A 16,895-nucleotide genomic window follows, 5' to 3' on the forward strand; every position below is an offset into this window, starting at 1 on the left:
TCCCTCAGCGGTGATCGGGATTCGAAATCGAGTGTTTTCTGGTGACAGCTCAAATGCTGTATATGAGAGGTTAAACTTTATTAGCTCCACCTGCTGGTTTTACAAGGTGATTCCAGATACTATTAACAATCTAATTTGCATATGGTATGACGCAAAATTTCATTGCGACACGCCCACCACATTGTACTGCAGCATACCCTGCTCGTTTGAATGGCTGCATCTGAAAATGCTGAAGAGCAAGGGGCCCAGTATTGAGCCCTGAGGAACACCAGACTTAACAAGATCAATTTCAGACCTGTACCCATTAAGGGAGACAAAGTGACAGCGATCAGTTAGGTAAGATTTGAACCATTTGAGAGCAGTGTCGGAAACTCCAAACACTGTTTGTGGTTCTGTTGTTTGGAAGCAACAATACTGATAGGTCTACTATAACTTCAGCACTTAACTCAGAGGATTTAAAAATTTGCCTCAAAGAATCAGCACGTAACCTAGGCGTCATATTAGACACAAGGCTCTCAGTTAACTCTCATGTTAAAAGAATATCAAAAACATGCTTCCTAAATTTAAGAAATATTGCAAAACTAAGGCATTTTCTCTCCACTTAAGACACAGAGAACTTAATACATGCTCTGGTATACATCAGGTTAGACAACTGCAATGCCCTACTATCAGAGTCTTTCAACACCTTACAGCAAATTCAGAATGCAGAAGCTAAAATTGTTACTAGAAGCAGAAAGTATGACCATATATCCCCTATACTTAGCTCTCTTCATTGACTTCCTGTCAGGTACAGGGCAGACTTCAAAAACATTTTAATTACTTATAAGGCTTTCAGAGGTCAGGCACCTGTCTATCTAATGGAACTTATTAATGTATACAAGTCGCCCAATTAGATCACAGAATGCAGGTCTTCTTCATATTCCATGCATTAATAAAAAAACAGTTGGTAGTAAAGCCTTTAGTTACAGGGCCCCTAACTTATGGAACAGTCTCCCACCCCTTGTTCGGGATGCCGGGTCAATCTCAGTATTCAAATCCAGAATGAAAACCTATTACTTCAGCTTAGCCTACTCACACCTTACATCATTGGGTGTCTCTGTGTTGGCCCACCAGGTAGACACATCTGCTCTGACCAAACTATCCTATTCTCCTCCCCACATGTCCGGATGGCACCCGGGCTTGGCACCATCTGAGTTGGATGCTGCATCACTGCCATGGATCCAAGAGGGATATCATGGATGAAGCTATCGTTTAGGAGGATTTTGCTGAGATCTGCAAGAGTACTGACATACAGAAGACACGATGGATGTATTAATACCCTTATTTATGTATTCCTTTTTTAAATTGTATAATGTTAGCATGCCCAAAGGGGTTGGGCAGCCAGTTGACTTTGGACCCCTACGTTTTTTTTCTCCTTACTAAGGAGTTTTTGGTTTCTCTCCTTCATTGTCTCTGATCTTTTCTGTTCTGTATTCACAACATGTATGGTCAGTTGCTTTGTTAAGCGCCTTGGGGCAACCTTGTTGTGAAAGGCTGTATATAAAAATAAATTGAACTGAATTTATCTGAATATTCCCATCCATTGGTAAATTAATCTTTTCATTAAGAGATTTAACCCTCTGAGTAGGTATATGGAGCCTGAGGTTCAGATGTACATTCCAATTACCACCACATATTATTGTCCCTTTTGCATTAGCCTCATGTCAAGCATTTTTTATAGAAAAACAAAATCACTACCAGGGAGGCATATACATTAAGCAATGTTAATAATTTACTCTCCACTTTTCCTGACACTAACACAAATCTCCCCTACTTATCTTTTATTTCTGTAAGAATTTCAAACTGACCTTTTTGAGATATCAATATAGCCACCCCTCCCCCCATGACCAGATTTATATAAGGAGAACTATCTCTTTGAAAAATCCCTGTTCTTTAATTTCATTTTAAACAACTTGTCTCCTCTATAACTTCAGTTTACAGACAAATTCCCCCAGAGCCACATTGTCCATGCCCTTGTTGTGTCTAATTTCTAGGGAGTAACCCTATTACAAAAGGGAACAGCGCATTGGAGTTTCAGTGTTTGCTTTCCTGTAATCTGTATAGAACCGTGACATCCCATCAAGGTTTTGTACCAATAAACATAGGGAACTCCACGGACTTCCTTGTTTGAACTAAACCATGCTCCAGCTAGTAATGTACAGTATATCACCTTCTGCAACGCTTCTAGTTTAGCAGGATTTACGCGATAAGCACATTTTTTAATGGGGGTGACAGTAGCCAAGTCTATATCACTGTAGTACACAGGTTTGAGTCGGACTGTCTGTTAATAAAACAGAGCACCCTCCAATAAATTTAACTACCGAATGCCTTCTTTTTCCATTTCAGCTAAATGAGGCAAATACTAAGTAAAATCAGTCAGGATCTTGGAGTTTAATAAGTGAGTGCTTTTGTCTAAAATATTTTGTGTAACAAGTAGTGCTGGGTGATAATTCGATAACGATAATTATCACAATATAATTTTCCTCGATATAATTTTAACAAAAGTTTGATAAATGTTCGGTCTGCAATACTGCGCATGTTGCAGACTGGGCAGCTAACGTAGTATTGTTTACCCACACGGTGATGGCTGACAGGATTGTAGTAAAAGTGGAGAAATGAGCGACACTGAAGCAAATAAAGTGCTGCCAATGACCAGCTCGAAGGACGATGACATCATCGACAGAAAAGGTCATCCAACTTCGGTAATTTGGAGATATTTTGGCTTTGTACGATCAGACATAAAACGGAGCACTTAAAACTTTGCAGTCTGTCTGAGCCATCTTCTATGTGTTTTATCACACTGCAGTATTTAATTTTTCTATTAAGATATTTATTTTGTAAATTTTACTCATGCATATTTTGACACAAAAAAGAATACTCTCTTGAATAATTTCTGCTGTTTGGCAAGTTTTTGTTGTGTTCTTAAAATAAAGAGTTGTTTAATTTACCAATTAACTGTCTGGTTTCTTCAACTTTCACTCAGGAGAAAAAATCTGCCTTTAAACTTGAAAGAAACAATGTCGTGACAATTATCGATATCGACTGATATGAAAATTTTTATCGTGATAATGTTTTTGGCCATATCACCCAGCCCTAGTAACAAGATTGTTGTGTACATTACTAAACAACAGAGTGAATCACTGGCTCACTTAAAGGTGTAACACGCCTATCTTCGCTCTTGTGGTTCGGTTTAAACATATTGATAAGCTGTTCTCCAGTTACTGGCAATTGTAAAAAATAACCCTTCTTCCCTCCTTTGTTTAACTTAAAGAATTCTGTGAAGAAATCCTTAATCACAAAACCATCACTTATAATAATTTATCCAGATACACACAGTCACGCCAGAGCCAATTTTGCCAGAAACAACCTCTCAGTAAGTCTTTGGACTACGCAGTAATGTACATTACAATATAAGGTTTAAAGTTCTGAATTTCAATTTAAACTGTTGGCTGATTACTGGTTGCTGAAATTTGAATTAAGACGAAATATAGATTTTCTCAATTCGGATGTTAACCTGAAAGAGGCACATCACGTTCACAACAAGCTATAATAGTGAACTAATTTGATATATTAGGCTATATAACAAACAAACTGAGTAATGTTCTGATGGGGCTTAGAACTGCCTGTGTAGAGCGCACTACATTACAGTACATAAGCGCTCCATTGTTCATGATCGCTATAAGGACAATAAAAGTTTTTTTTTTAAAAAAAACAAATGTCAAAATGTTTCCAAAACATCCACTTGATATTTTCAGCTGCTTAGCTTCATGATTCATGATGGTGGTATTAAATCAGTACACCTTTTCTTACTACATAGTCTGAAAAAGGATAAAACATTATAACTTTTTTATGAAGTACAGTATATAAACTTTATAATGTTAGAACAAGCATGTTAAACCTTTGATGCATAAAATATTTATTGTATACTATGGAATTTGTCACATATATTACTAAGCTTGACTGTTAACCTTTAAATTTGTATCTGTTCAATCAAGCTAAGCTAATCATAGCTTTATAAGCAAACATTCAGCAACAAAAACATTCTGCTAATTATGTTTGTATTTAACTGATCTGCACACAACAAATTGTATGGTACGTACAAAACAAAGTGCATTTACTTTTTTCAAGCAACTTTTCATCTCAAATATAAAATATCTGTTTTAAATATTCAAACTATACAGTTAAGTAGGTTAAATGAAGCTAAATATCACCATACAAATTTATTATTTTAATAATTTAAAAAACACTATTTCAGTTAGTAAAGTTAAATTAAATAAACTTACCTGTGACCTTCAAGTCCTATATTTCCAACAAAATCATACAGATGCCGATTTGGATTTTCACATTCCATGCGACCAGAGAGCCGTGTTAAACTGTCAATGTCTCTTATTTCTGTTGTGATCTGCAAGCCCTGCAACATGTTAATAGGGAAAGCTTATGAGAAACATTCATAGAAAAATTTGGCAGTTGGCACCATCGAAAGAAGTGTAAACAAAATGTTGAAAAAGGAAAGACAAATTAGGTATGCTTGCACAATTCCTATGTTTGCTTCCACAATGCTGTTTGCACTGCAAATATATGATTCTTACTAGAAACAAGACAGCTAAAACATAGTTGGTGTTACATCAATAAGCTGTCCCATCAGCTAACACTATCATCGTGAATGTTTTTACTAATGTTTTTACTTGCAATGAACCAGGAATAACACTTGTAGATGCAGCCATTCACAATGGGTATCTCACCTTATTGCCACTGTGAGTTAGATACAGTATACTGCATTATGACTTGGCCTGCCAAATCATACTGCCCAATGGCCAAAAAAGATTGCAGTGCTCATTGAACCTTAACACCCTCAGTAATCTAAACACAACACCAACTGGAAACTGAAAATATCAATTTAATTAAAATGCTTTTGCATTCATTTAAATGCATCTTTACTTATTCATGGCACAATTTGTCTTAATGTTTTAAGTTACTTTATTAGACTTGATACTATCCAATCAAACATTTTAGTACAAATTAGAGCAAAAGAACTTCAGAGACTTAACTTAGTGGCTGCCCAACTCACTGAAGCTTTTCACACTCTTGTTTGAAACTACTGTACATCACTTTTTGTATTGGACATTTACTGTATGAGATATAAACTGAGAACAGATTTTTATTAAAATTAATCAGATATCGACAATGCATTATGTTGAATGAACTGGGTTTAAAAAGCCAGCAAAATGTCCTAATGTGGGGCACAGCACTAAAGCAACAAGTGGGTGGGAAGGAGAATACGTGTGACATACAGTATAAACGTACATGTCATTATTTTTATCAGAGCTTAAGTAATGCTTAATTAAATAGTATAATTTAACTTTACAGTATAAAAGTTTTACAGTATAGAGTATAAAAAATTACAGTATAAAATGTTTGAGTCTAACAAAGCCAAGATAGCTTCCTATTATGAATAAAGACGATTTCAGTTATGTATAAATAATCTAAATGATTATGTATAAATCATTTAGATTGTATGATTAGTATTAAGCCAAATTATGAACTATTGGAATACTAATGGTGTTAGGAATTGAATCCAGGCTACCAAGTGAAAACTACAAAGTATTTAATTTTCTATTACACAGCAAAGTAGCATTATATATATACAAATATATACAAAAAACTTAAATTGCTGACATTATAATTGCTTACAGAGCACAGAAAAATGACCATCTTAGACTTATGAAACAAGCAACACAAAATGATTGTAAATGAAACCACACTGCTAAGTAAGCAATTAGTGGTTGTTTTTATACTTAGTGACCCTTACAAAAAAAGCTACAGTATACATCCTCATGAGTCAGGGACATTTTAAGAGCAGAGTTTACCAGTCAAGCTGTCCAATTAAGCAACTGCAATAATGATATGTTTTTGTCTACTTGTCAGTGTTGTGGGAATTTAAATCAGACTAAAATAGCATTTCTATGAATGTCACCAGAAGAAGATGTCAGATTTTCCTACACAGATTAATATGCATATTTCCTCCGTGCATTATATAGATCCAAAAGTCTTATTAGTATATTAGACACAATAAAGTAGAACATAAAATGATCAGGATGAAAAAATACTCACTTGTCGAATTTTAAGGTTTGTTTCTCCATCCAAGTTGGATGTTTCGATGTAGCACATTGCTTGAGGTTCACTGATTAAAAAAAAAAAGAAATTATCTATATCTATCCTGTGCAACTATAATGAAGTGGTTGTTAGGGACAAGTTCAATATTTCTTAATAATTTGAAAAAAATTATGATTACTGCTTCATCAATCATGAAAATCTCTCAACAATGATTTATATTTATATTCCAAGTCTCTAAAGATATTAAGGAAATAAGTATAATACTGTGATAATGTTTGTCAAAAATGTAAAAAGTTTTTAGCTTTATATCATTTTTGCCTAACAGAATTATTAATTAATCTAGAATGATACTAAGATCTTTAAAGAATGTTGATGAAACAAGAATTCAGAAAAGACCACTAAAACCACAGATAATCATAACCAGAAATGGAAGAAGAATCATATAACCAAAACAAATATAACATGTAGAGCTAATGCAATGAAGCATGTTGATACATTTTTGTTCATCATTCAATTATTCTGAAATCCTATTTGGTCATTTTAAATCAGAAATAGGAGAGGACAAAAATGATTATCTTGAACATCTATAATGATCTAACAGCACTATCTACAGTACATTTAAAATGTAATTTTTAGTTTCTAACAATAAAAAATATATACATAAACAATGAGTTTGTGCGTTATAGCAATAAAAGAAAACAGTCTGAGCAAGACATAGCATAAGGGGAAACAACTTGTTATCCCTTGAAAAATGTACTCAGGGATTGTAGTTCTTTAAAGAGTATGAGTATGAGCAAGAGGCAGCCCAGTTAATTAAAAGAGGAAGGCAAGAGGCAGAAAATGAAAATACTGTGTGACTAAATAAAACAGTAAAATAAAACAGCCTTTCTATAAAAGTAATGATTAGTAAAGTAGCATTAGCTTTAGTTTAGTGCAGTTAGGGCTTATACAAACAAGCAGTGTCACAACATGCAGTTTAACACAACATTGAGGAACACTACAGTCAGCAACAGCAGTTCATGCATGCAACATCCAGTAAGACAGTGGGTCCTCTATACAACTGTACAAAAACCCACATTTCACTATAGTTTATACACAAAAAACCTCAACCTCTTAAAGTGTTAAAATTTAAAAAACTAGAATTTCTATGTATTACAATGTATTTTGTGTAGTGCCTTATGGAAAATGTCTTTCAAATTTCAAAACTCAAACTATTTTGATATTCTAATTAATAACAATCATTTGTAGCTTAAACATTTTTCTTGATTTGATTTATAGGGTTTGTGTGTAAATAGACTTTATGTGCATTCAAGGCTTCAAATACATAAATCTACAATAAAAACGTTTGATTTCACAAAAATTTAAAGGTCACTGTCCATCACTTTAAAATGCCAAAATTATGACCAAAAAATGAGTGTAAGGGTTCAGGATGTGGGTGCAGGGATAATAACTTTTTTGACCCAGCTTCAGCTGCAGCTGGTGTTTGGGATTGCCATGGAATAAGCTATATAGTAACAAGTATAAGCGAAATCAACAACAAACCTGTTACTTTGAGTCGTTTCTATATTCACAGTATGCTATTGAGTAAACATGGAATGTTGAAAAGTGTTTTTTTATTGCTATAGCCTTTACTTTCACCTCTGTTTATAATCAGCTGGAAACATAAAAATGCATTGCTACAGTAGATAAATGATTAGCTAAAAAGGGAGACCTATAATTATTTGCTTTATGTGTTTAATAGTCTTTCCATTACTGTTAAATAATGTATTACACAGGCCTAAAATTGTTCTGAATTGAATGTCATTTATGCAATTAATTTCCTAATGGCATTTAAAACATTCTATGAAAGTACCTGAGGACCCACTGGTTTATTGTGTCCTAGGTGACCACTTATTTCTGACCTGGACGAAAGGATGACGAGATCAGCTGGGAGATGTTCCCCATTGGTCACTTTGACTATCTCCCCCACTGTCACCTAAGTTATATCCCAGCAAGTGAAGGATCAGAACACAACATGAAGGTGGGGTTTAAAAAAACAAGAGTTTGGAAAAGGGGAGAAGAAAGGGAGGGAGGGGAAGGAGTAAATGAACAACAAACAGAAGAAATGAAAACTTGATTACATAGGAAAAGAACATACAATGTTAAAGGCTTCTTTGCAGAGTTGTTTTTTTTTTCAACACCCATTTCAAACAGGTCATGCAAGCTTTAAACAAAATATTGGACTAATCGTACAGCACCTCGAGCAACTACAGCTTTACTAAAAACTAAAGAAGGTATAAAAGCAAAAGGTGCAGAGAAGCACCCAAAATCAGAAGAATAGTTCTAACAGGCAGAGTTATAAAAGCACAATTTACATATTTAGAAATTTACATATACTTTGTAGTTCAGAAACAAATCTTGGACGTAAATCCAGCTCAATAGCCAAGGTAACAATAATGTTATCTCACAGTTTTTGATACTTCCTAAATTAATTTTAAATGCTAACAAGCATGTATAATGCAAATAACGTATGACGTTTTGCAAAAGCATACAAATATTGTATTTTCAGATCAGAAAGCTGTCATCAGAAAACTAGCTACTCTATGGCAAGACCTGATCCTAAAATGGATTTTGAAAAGAGAAGGAAAACAAAAACATTATCAGAATTAATGAAGTAATGTTCTCTGCCAAGGGAATGACAATTCCATTAAGACAAAAAAAAGTGCATACATATTAAACAACACATATACCATATCTATTGAATGTATTTTTTTAAACTAGAAGAATATGACACATTTTGAATCTAGTATTTTGCTCAAATTAAATTTAAAGTCCCTTCTACATAGATGCAGTTGTTTTTGCCTCTTTAGTCATCAGTTCCTTGGAGCATTAACAGAAATAGTGCAGGTGTAGAGAAATGAAGCTCTACACTCTCACTGTAATAAGGTCCTTCTCTACCTTGATGACAGAAGTATTGTATCAGCAGGTATGAACTCTTTGCCATTTATGTTAACTATATCTCCAACTTCTACCTGAAAGAGACAAACTAGTTATTGGTTAACATTACATTCTAAAATAGGAAAAACTTTACAAAGTGTCCATTGCTGGGAAACAATTCTGCAATACTTTCAAGTTAATATTATAAACATACTTGAATGGCAGCAGAGTTATTATTTTATTTCTCCCTTCAATGTGTGCATGGTTTGCATTTTTGTTGACCTTACTGAATAGTTTAAAGATACCTTTAACGTTTTATCTTTTGGCATCAAGCAAGGTCATACAAAAATAATTATTTTCTGCATTGAACGAGTTACGAATTCATATGCATTATTCAGAGCCCATTGTGGTACTACACTGTGTACAATTACACAGCATCTGGAACTGCTGTATTTTAATTTTTTTTTTCCACACTGTCAGTGTTTTGCACAAACAAAATTAACTGAATTACATAAACAGATTATTTGCTTCAGTTAGACCCATAAATGAAAAATATAATGTCTGAAAACTGTTACTCAGGTGTCATTGATTTGCAGTAGTTTAGAGCTCAGACACAGAGCCATATATTACAACCAAAACCCACTTACATACGTCCAAAATTACTCTACCAAGCATACTCCCAAAATATGAAGGTAGATATCACATACACCATGATTACATCTATGACAGAGAGAGCCGAGAGCTATTTTTGTATAGAACCACCACTATGGTATTGCCATATCACTCGCATTTTCTATACCATATAAAGTTACCTGGAAGGGTCTTAATTATAAACATGAGAACATCATCTAACGAGAAGAGACTAGACCCTTCCCACTGACAGTTGAAACAGTTAACTGCTGGTTGAGAGGTTAAAACAGAGCCCATTGCAAAACAGGAAAATCCAGGAGTGAGCGACCTCCATCAGATCCTCCACGAGGTCTTAAATAACCTAAAAGGAAAAGGCCGATAACAATATCCAGGCTTTGGACTGTTGTAAGGTTGTCAACTGAACTTCTGGCAGCTCACCCTTCCAAATGAAACTGCTTAGAATAAAGTGATTTTTTCTAGGTATTGACATATGAGTCATGGGGTACACATGGGGATCATGACAAACAAAAAGAAACAAGGAAGAATATTCATTTTTTAAAATAAATCCTAACATTTAGTTTAACCTATAGACCCTATTTACCACTTAATCAAGCCTACTTTAGTTTTATTCAGGACATCAAGCATCTCTTTATAAAGATACAAAATATCAGAGAAACTTTTAACATTACAGACTCCTCGGTAGGCAAATCCAGCTAAATGTATGTATTTGCTTTCCATGCTACACTTTTCATTACCAAAAACAACTATTTTAATAATTTCTCAAAATATTGCAAATGTGATTTCCAATGTCCTCTAAACACAACCATTAAGTTTGTTTTCACTGCTGTGAAACTACTTTGTAATAAACAAATTAATGCTGACAACAGCACTTGTTGGGGCAGAAACTGCACAATTATTGAATAACATATTTTTACCAACAAATTGAAAACACACCATGAACTATTTATCAAAAAACACAAGACAACCTGAGCTTTTCAAAATTGTGTTTCATAATTAAATACATCAGCTTAAACCAAATTAACCTTTTTTCATAGGAATATTTGTCTTGCATTTCAGAGAAGCACTAAATTATATTGATAATTTATCAGATATCCAGAAAAACTCAAAAGCAAAAATCCATAAAGAACGTAAAGAAAAAAAGTATTTTGCTTTTATTTCACTGTGGAAATTTGTAAGTTCATAAAAACAATTCAATCTACAACAAAGATAGAGCTGCTAAAGCTCCTCTATACGTTCAATAGAAATAGCTACAGAAAAAGCTCATCTAATACAGATGCAGCCATTCAAAATGCACGGTACATCCACGTACCATGCGAAATTACCCACAGTTCACTGCGTTGCACCACAGTATGTGATTAGGCTGGCCAAAATAACCGACAGGGGCACTTGTGGTGCATTGGTTGTTAGTGAAACAATTTAATCATTTAATCTCTTTACTGTGCATGTTTTAATCTTGCTTTAAGCTTTAAGCTTGTTGAGAACATGATGTGCCTCTTGCAGGTTTACATACGAATTAAGAAATCTATATTTTGTCTTAATTCAAATTTCAGCAACCAGTAATCTGCCAAAAATGTACATTTCAATTTAAAACATAAAAACTGTAATTGTACTGTACAGTACTGCGCAGTCCAAAGAACGTTTCTGACAGCATTGGCTCTGGTGTGAGTTTGTGTATTGGGATGAATTATTAAAAGTGATGTTTCATGATTAAGGATTTCTTCACAGAATTCTTTAAGTTAAACAAAGGAGGGAAGAAGGGTTATTTTTACAAATGCCAGTAACCAGAGAACAGCTTATCAATATGTTGAAACCATACCATGATATTGAAGAAGTGTTACACCTTAAAGTGAGCCAACGACAGATGTTTACTATGTTGTGATGATGTTGTGTGGCCTGGCAGGAGTTTTTCTGTAAACTTTCTGTAAACTTCAGTTAAACTGAAGAGTTATCAGCAGTTGATTTTATCAGCAGTTGATTCTCTTAAAAAAGAGCAGTGGCTCTGTGGCTAAGGATCTACGCCTGTGGAAGACTGCGGGTTCAAATCCCACGGCTGACAGAGGAATCCTACCCCGTTGGGCCCGTGACCAAGGCCCTTAACCCCAACTGCCCCAGGGGCGCTGTACAATGGCTGACCCTGCGCTCTAACCTCAAGTTTCCCTTCCTGTCTGTGTGTCTGTGTCTCATGGAGAGCAAGCTGGGGTATGCGAAAAGATGAATTCCTAATGCAAGAAATTGTATATGGCTAATAAAGTGATATTATTAGATCTTATCTTATTTTATGGTTATACATTGTGTATTGCCTCTTTTAATATATGTAAAAACATTCTAATTTAAATGCAATATGGAATATATTATTAATAATATGAATAATGAATGACCATGCACAAGCTGTAAACCGAAGAGTTATAGAGAAGACACAATGAGTCTTTTCAGCTGGGAATTAACCTTTAGAACGATCCTTTTGGCTCTATTTTGTACATAGCCAGATGTGTAAAAATAGTTTGTTAAAGTTTGTTGAGAACGCGATGTGCCAGGTCAGGTCTAAATCTGCTTTAAGAAAATCTATATTTTGTCTTAATACACATTTCAGCAATGAGAAATTTAACTTTAAATTTTTATTAAAAAAAAGATTTCACACATACTGTACCACAGTGGCTATGAAACCATACGGGATTATACTGTATATACAAGTAGTCCACGACTTCCGACCACTCGCACTTAGGACGGCTGTCCCTTAATCGTATTACTGTACAGTACTGTATATTATTTTAGTGTCCCAGCATTTGGTTGTACAGTATAACATTGATTACATCATCAGCCTGCATGACAAAGTGCTGCCGCATGTTACTGTTTGGATGGTTAGCAAGCAAATGGCTAGCTAGCAAAAAAGTGTTCTGGTGGTGCCGTTAGGAAAAAATGAAAGAGAAAGACAAGAGATTTATAAATTAAAGGGAACATAATAGTGTAGCATTAAAATGGAAAACCGGTATCGACAATCGATACCAACAATATCCAACGACAAGGAAACAAGGAAAAAATTCATAAAGCAGTGAAAGGATCGCCGCCTATGAAAGCTACAAGGTCCTATTCATGAAATGGATAAATTATTAGTGACTTGGATGGAAGATCAGATCCAAAAGTGTATGCCTTTAAGCCTTCTAGCCATACAGGCTAAAGTAAAATTAGTGAAAAAATATAACATAGCAGTACTGAACAACATGCATATATTCGACATTAATTATTTACATGATCGAGATTTCCAACTTTGGAGGAAATCAATTTACGACAGGGTCGTCGGAACCTAACCCCATCGTAAATTGAGCAGTACCAGTACAGTGTATTTATACAGTATACAAACTCACTACCATTCATTGCCGTGTGCACTATTGTTTCAGTTCAGCAGGAGGTGAGACCCGGCGGGGGGGGGGGGGGGGGGTATTTTTATTATACTTTGAATGAGTCCCTGAAGCATATTGTCCAAGTTTCAGAATTATAAAAAATAAATGTTTGATGAGTTTGCACGAGAGAAAAAGGTACATTGTGCAGTTCATGCAAAGTAAATGAATTTAACAAACAGCTAATATTGCTTAAAGAATTTAAAATCTATCTGACTGACATTGTAGCTCTCATGTAATTGAGCAGAAAGTCACCTTGCTCTTACAAATGCTCTGTTAAACTTTGCTCTGTTAACACCCTGCACCCTTTTGAATGGATTTGTATCACCTTTATCACCTTTGTCTGTCCGGGGCATAGGGATTGTATCCCTTTCTCAGTTTAACATCTGATTCTTCCCCAGTAATCTGAGAGACTAAAACCCTCTATCGATAAAAAATGAGTGGGGCATTTCATGGTATACCCCGGTGGGCGTGTTGCATCAAAACGCAGTATCACGCAGTATCACACGGTGTATCGCATCATTTGACGTCATACCGGAAAGTATCCGGAATCACCTTGTAAAAACTGCCAGGAGGAGCCAATAAAGCTTAACCTCTCATATCCAGCATTTGAATTTTTAAATTTAAACTGTGTATTACAGCATGTTAATGATCAGTCATAAAAAGTTGGTATATTTTATGAAAGCAAGATTGCTCAGTTGGGCAAAAGTACACAACCTATCTTTATCATAAATATTTTAATGATGCAAAAATATTTTATGCATCAAAGCCTTTACCGAAGATATTACTAATAGTATTAATAATGAATGACCTTGGACAAGCTGTGAACTCAAAGTATTACGCTGGTCCACATTATTTGTAACCGTCATTTTAAATGAAAATACTTTATTTTTTCATCGACAAAAAGTAACAACACAGCATTCCGTTGATCTAACTAACAAGGACGGGACATTAGCTAGCCAATATGATAAAGGAATAAATTACTTTTTTTGTTTATTTCTTTAGCACATTTATTTGAACATTTCCATCGATTGTACAAGCACTGAAAAACTGTCCAATCCCTAGTTCGTCTGGCATTTTCTTTTAGTATAACAGACACAAAAACTCCCTTGCTTTTAACAGAGCGTTTCGTAATTTCTAACAACAAAAATTATTTAAACTGCGTTGCTTATCATTCAACCAGAGCTCAAAATATCACAAGGATCCTCAAGAGCACAACAAAGACTGTTTTAAAAGATACTTGTACCAGATACAAGAGAATCCAAACTTTTTTTATGTACGTCTTTAAAATTTATCTTTTGACTTTAAAAGTCAAATTTCAGGGGCGTCCGTATACCAAAGATTATGGTACCGCTTCAGAAGGGTGTCAGCCAGTCAGATTCCAGGACTGGAATTGTCTGTTTTATAATCGATAATATGTAAGCACGTATCTAAATAAATTAATCATGATATTAATTTAAGGATCTAAATTTCCAAATCTATGTATCTATATAGCTGGTAGTATTACTGTATTTCACTTTCTTTATAAACACGTTTTGTTAACTCTCGAATAGCAGGTGGATTCTATTTTTTGGTCTGTTATGGTCTGTAGCTCAAATCCTGCTTAACTAAAAATTAGATGCGAGAAGAGTATTATTGGACAATGTTGTGAGGCTCTGGCGGAATTTCTCTGTAAACTGAACAGTTATAGAGGTGACAGGTTGTGTATCGCTTCTTTTGACACTTGTAAAAAAAAAAACATTCCAATGTTAATTCGACTCGGAAGATAATGTGGTGTATTGTTCGTTAGTGAAAAGATTTAATAATTTAATCTCTTTACTGTGCACATTTTAATCCGCTTAGTATTGAATACTTATATGGAATTTTACAACTAAAGGGAAATTTTTATGTAAACTGTATGTTGCTGTTATTGTTATTTTAAAGAAAAAAGACTCAATTACTCCTAAAGTATATTGACATTTTTTATATTTCAAAATAACACATGTTCGTACTGTATGTACAGTACACAGCGGTACCGCAGGTTGAACTGTAGGGCGGAAATCCACCCGAACCCAAAAGCTCAACATATTAATGTGCATCCGCCCGACGCTGCGCGGTTTTCATCACTCTCTGCGGGAGTAGTTTTTAATTCAGTTTGAATTATAACTGTACGTACTGTCTTCGTAGTTGGCCAGGGCTTTAAAGAGAGGGCGCGTCAAAATGTTTCGGTCCCGTCGTCTGCGCTTTAAAGGTACCCCTGTCGTGGAAGAATTTGACCTCGGAACGTTCACCCAGTGTAATTATTGTATTTCATTGCACTTTGAAAGACTGTCTTTAAATCAATTGTTGTCAGAATATCCCCACCTCCAAACAAGAACAAAATTGCAACAATTTTATTAACTGGCTGTTTCAGTAACCTAAAGTATATATCTTAAGTAATAATTTAACAATATATGTAAATGTTTTAAGATATGTTTATGTTGTGAATGTCTGTAGATTGTATTTTATTTTTAGTTTTTGTTTTGTTTCAAATGGCCTTGCAGATCAGATACTGTATCAAGGAACAAAACAATTATCGCACCCGGCTCCTCAATGGAATCGCTTTAACATGCTAATGCGTTGGTGTAACACTCTGTGTCTACAGTACATTGTGAACAAACCGGTTTCACAGGTATTTTCAACCCCCAACCAATGTTGTTTCATCGGTTGTTAAGCTGCAAAGCGCTTTGAGGAGCCACCTTTAAAGGTGCTATATAAAATAAAGTTTATTATTATTATTAATATTGATCATATTTTTCCTCCCAGAACTTGTAAATTGTTGTTGTTATTGTTGTTGTTATCCTTTAAAGCGCTTTGAGAAGCATACTGTCCAGCTTGTCAGGTGCAATCTCTTGTAAAATAATAAGTAGAGCTTTGGGCTTATTAGTGCTCCATTTACAGCAACTCCATGTAAATACATTTTGTCTCCAAATCCACCACCACTTGTATAAATCATAGCCCTGCTTTTTTTTTAAAGCCACCTTTAAAGGCGCTATATAAAATAAGGTTTATTATTATTATTAATATTGATGATATTCTTCCTCCCATCCTCCCAGGACTTGTAAAATTGTTGTTGTTATTGCTGTAATCCTGTAAAGCGCTTTGAGAAGCATACTGTCCAGCATATTGTTTTTCATTGCACTTTGACAGATCGTCTTATAATCACTTGTTGTTAGAATATCCCCAAGGTGAAAGTGGGAAGCTGATTTTTTAAACATTATAAAGAAAATTAAAAAAGGAAACAATTACATGTCCCTGCCTAACCTAGGCACTGCATGACTTTAAAAGCTATAAAAACGTTTTTAGATAGTTAAACAGCACTTATTATGCACGAAAAGTAGCTGATTTCTCTTCCTCATGATCAGCTTAGAATCTTTGTGAACACTTAAAACCAGGAATTTAACCAGGAATTACTTGGCTAAAGCTGCATCAGTGACTACTAAGAATGTGTATTGATGAAGAGCGAAATTACTGCCCACTTCCCTTCCCCCTACTGCGAGGTGATAATGCGCTAGCTGGTCAGAAAACATCCCTCCTTTCCTGGACGTGGTCTGGAGGTTCATTCATTTATCTTATTACTTAAAGACCTGCTGATCTGCTTCAAACCACAGGGAGAGGGGAGAATTTGATTTTTTTGAATACAGAATACATGTTGCATTAAAAAAATTAAAGTGTTTTAAACGTTTAATTAAAAAGTAAGCAAAAAACTTACAGCGTACAGAAAAATTCTAAGATGATCACGAGCAAGGAAAATCACCCATT

General features: G+C 34.7%; 1 protein-coding gene across 6 annotated transcripts in view; it reads right to left on the reverse strand.

Annotated features, from left to right (window-relative positions):
- Positions 1 to 16,895, reverse strand: part of atp8a1 (ATPase phospholipid transporting 8A1) — a 330,133-nt gene that overhangs the window by 229,244 nt on the left and 83,994 nt on the right. For 3 of the 6 annotated variants that reach the window (XM_069190605.1, XM_015345307.2, XM_069190607.1), the window contains 3 exons: positions 8,055 to 8,128; positions 6,151 to 6,220; positions 4,323 to 4,450 (listed from right to left, as the gene is read on the reverse strand). In XM_069190605.1, the coding sequence (XP_069046706.1) occupies positions 4,323 to 4,450; positions 6,151 to 6,220; positions 8,055 to 8,128 (272 nt within the window). Of the gene's footprint in view, positions 1 to 4,322; positions 4,451 to 6,150; positions 6,221 to 8,005; positions 8,129 to 9,090; positions 9,165 to 16,895 lie in introns of all 6 variants that reach the window. The other 3 variants (XM_015345310.2, XM_015345309.2, XM_015345311.2) reach the window with 2 other exon arrangements.

This window comes from Lepisosteus oculatus, chromosome 1, assembly GCF_040954835.1.
Source record: "Lepisosteus oculatus isolate fLepOcu1 chromosome 1, fLepOcu1.hap2, whole genome shotgun sequence".
Classification (NCBI taxonomy): domain Eukaryota; kingdom Metazoa; phylum Chordata; class Actinopteri; order Semionotiformes; family Lepisosteidae; genus Lepisosteus; species Lepisosteus oculatus.